Source organism: Pygoscelis adeliae, unplaced genomic scaffold, assembly GCF_000699105.1.
Source record: "Pygoscelis adeliae isolate BGI_AS28 unplaced genomic scaffold, ASM69910v1 Scaffold388, whole genome shotgun sequence".
NCBI classification, from domain to species: Eukaryota; Metazoa; Chordata; class Aves; order Sphenisciformes; family Spheniscidae; genus Pygoscelis; species Pygoscelis adeliae.
In genome coordinates, this window is record NW_008825267.1 from 239,080 (window position 1) to 242,453 (window position 3,374).

Sequence of the window (3,374 nt, forward strand, 5' to 3'; positions counted from 1 at the left end):
CAGCGGATGCTGGCCAGCTCCTCCTCTACAGAGTTAATCTGCCCTTGGATTTGTTGCAGCAGGCAGCCATAGCGAGATTCGGTTTCTGCCAAGGAGTTTTCCAGAGAGTTTTTCTGGAAGTGGAAATGCAGGAGTTTAGGCCCCGAGCTCTACCCCTCCCTGCCCATTCCGAGGAGGGAAGGGCCCTCAGCGATCCTGCCCTACGTACCGTGCTGAGCTGCGCCTGCAGTTCGATCTCCAGGTTCTGCATTTCGCGTCTCAGTTCAGTGAGCTGGTGGCTGCTTGTCTGGATGTCCTGGCTGCTAGAAGTGACCTGGCGGTTGACTTCTTCAATCTGCAGGAGTCAAACCCCAAACACACTTTCTGAGTGAGAAAAGCCCCTCAGGGAGCAGATTTGCTGACTGAGAGCTAAGATAGCCAGGGAGCCTCTCCCTTTCCTCCTGTCCTCATCGAGGACAGCCTAGTCATTGCTCCATAGACCCTGACGTTCCACCCACCTTTGCACATCAGACCTGGCCTGCTCCCCCTCTGCCACTGCAGTCTTTCCCCAGCAGCTCTTCCCTTCCCATTCCCCAGCTGTGCAAGTGAGGTGCAGGTGAGCAGCCTCCCCCTTTTAGCCAAAGGCATTGCACGCCCAGTACCAGGGTGTCTGGGTTTTCCCACAGAAGGAGACTCCACTTTGTACATTGCTCCGTACCTTGACTTCATACCACTGCTCAACCTCTCTGCGGTTCTTCTCGATGATCTGCTCATATTCGTTTCTCAGGTCGTTCAGTGTCTTTGTCAAGTCTTCGCCAGGGGCAGCATTGACCTCCACGCTCACGTCGCCACCAGTTTGAGACTGCAGCTGTCTCATTTCCTGCAGAGAGTCCAAAGAGGAAAACAAAGAGCACGGGTCATTTCTTCTGCTGGGGAGAGTGGGCAAAGCAGTATCAAGGTACAAAGGAATGACAATCACAGGACATAAGGCGGAATTTACTTGATATGTAACTTTGGGAACCCTGAAGAATCAAAGGACTACGTCTTGGCCATGCCATTTATCATTGGATCGTACCTCCTCATGGTTTCTCTTAAGAGCAATCAGCTCATCCTTCAAGGACTCTAGCTCGGATTCCAGTGAAGACCGAGTGCGAGTGAGATCATCCAGGAGATTTCTCAAGCCACTAATATCAGCCTCCACAGTCTGACGGATGACCAGCTCATTCTCATACCTGTACCACAGAGAAGAGAGACAGAGAAATGGGGAAATGAGATGATGACAGTCTATAGCACACATCCTTCCAAGGCCAGTATCCCAATAAAACATGAAGACTCAGTAACACCACTTGGGGCAGTGCTGCCTTGTCTTCTTAGGTTATGAGCAGGATTTGAAAGACATATAAGGTTCACAGAGAGGTACTCACTTCATTCGGAAGTCATCAGCAGTCATCTTGCTGTTATCGATGTCCAGAAGCAGTCTGTTATTGTCCACAGTGGCAGAAATGATCTGCAAAAGGGGAAGTTGGAGAGGAGTCTTTCTGTGTTCTAGACATCCAGGACAAGAGGAAAGAAGACCCGAAGCTTTGGTAGGGTGTTGTTACGGGTCTTGGAATTGTTTCCTGCAGTAATGCAGGGGCCACAGAAAGTTGTTGAAATGCCATGTCACGGGAAGTGGTGTGTGCAAGACTTTGACTTCCCCAAACATTCTGGTGAAAGAGTATTTTGGTGGAGGAAAGAATGGAAGAACATTGAGCTGGGAGATCACCGACACCTATGGGTTTGTGCACGCTGGGTGCGTAAGGAAGTGTAGCCTTTGTCCTTTGTCCCTGGTGCTGTAATTCGTCTCATAAAAAAAGCTGATTGTAAGGCAAGGCCTTGGTCCTTCCATCTGGTATATGTAGGGGTGTGCAGAGGCAAAGGGAGTTCAGATCTTGCAGTCCAGGTGCTTTGGCTTTGCACTCCATCCAGCTGAACTGGGTGGGAGCAGAGGGAAAGACTGGAAACCACACATGCCTGGTTTGGAGCCACCTGTACAATGTGGGATTTCAGTTACGTGCGCCAGCGTGTTTGGGCCTGGTGGAGCACTCCTTGACGCCTCGGGCCGTGCCCCAGAGCACATCCCTTTCGCTTGTGGGGTGGTGTGGGGGTCTGCTTACCCAAGAGATGGGAGGCGCAGCTCAGCAGGTTTCTGCCTGCGGTACCACCAGCAAGGCCACCCAGTAGCTCCCTCCCAGCCCTTTAGAGCCAGTGCCAGAGGGAAGGAGGAGGTCCTTACAAGTGAGCATATCATGCGGGGGATGGAGCCACGTTAGTCGGGGCTCTCCTACCTGATTTTGGAGTTGTTCGATGGTCTGGTAGTAGGAGGTGTAGTCCTTTGAAACACTGGGAGCTTGTTTCCTGTACCACTCCCGGATGTGGTGCTCAAGCTGAGCATTTTCTTCCTCCAGCCTTCGCACTTTGTCCAGGTAAGCAGCCAGGCGGTCATTGAGGTTCTGCATGGTGACCTTCTCATTGCCGCTCAGAAGGATGTCCCCCCCAGCACCAAAGCCTCCTGCAAAACCGCCACCAAAGCCTCCTCCCAGGCCGCCACCAAAGCCACCAGCAAGGCTGCCAGCGCTCATGCCCCCTCCGTAGCCAATGCTGCATGCTCCCCCACCATAGCTTCCACCGCCTATCACAGAGGAGGCATATTGCCTGCAGGAGACGGAGGAATTCCTGCCACTACCGCCACCACAGACACCTCCACCGCTCCTGTAAGAGGTACTGGATGTTCTCTTGATGCTGCAGCTCATGGTGGAAGTAATCAGATATCCAGCCCCAAATGCAAAGCCCGCTGCACAGCTTGACACAGACAATCAAACTGCAGCCTTCTGTCCTTGCTGATGGCTATTTATACCTTGTTGGGTGGGTGTCACCTGTGAGGCAGTCCAGCTTCCCATGAAGTTTGCCAGCCTTAGTGCTCATGCCAAAAGTGATGTGTAAGGAAATTTTATCTGAGGTAAGTAAAACGCATTACCATTCTGTTCAAGTATGTCTGTGTTGATTCACACAAAGCATGCACTATAATTTTATGTGGGTGGCTCTTTGTTGGATATTTTGTTGGATAATATAATATCTCATAGCTTGCATTAATCTGGCAATATATCGCTAGTAATAGGAGTTAATGAAGGCTCCGCCTTGGGTGTCTGTCTCCTTCAGTCTTCTGTGTGGCGAAATTCAGTATTTCACCTTTTGTCTTCCTCCTGTGATCACAGACAATGATTCGTAAGGCTAGCAGCCTCCAAGGGACTCTTCATTCATTAATTTATTCAAAAGTTACATTAGCTAATTAGAAATCTACTTTAATTTAGTGAAATAAATTTTTAAAACTGCATTCCCATGTCTGTTATAGCCGA

General features: G+C 50.4%; 1 protein-coding gene across 1 annotated transcript in view; it reads right to left on the bottom strand.

Moving 5' to 3' along the window:
* Nucleotides 1-3,374, bottom strand: part of LOC103921619 (keratin, type I cytoskeletal 15-like) — a 6,024-nt gene that overhangs the window by 1,035 nt on the left and 1,615 nt on the right. The window contains exons 3-7 of the mRNA XM_009329613.1: nt 1,404-1,486; nt 1,055-1,211; nt 698-859; nt 209-334; nt 15-113 (exon numbers count right to left, since the gene is read on the bottom strand). Of these exons, the coding sequence (XP_009327888.1) occupies nt 15-113; nt 209-334; nt 698-859; nt 1,055-1,211; nt 1,404-1,486 (627 nt within the window). The remainder of the gene's footprint in view (nt 1-14; nt 114-208; nt 335-697; nt 860-1,054; nt 1,212-1,403; nt 1,487-3,374) is intronic.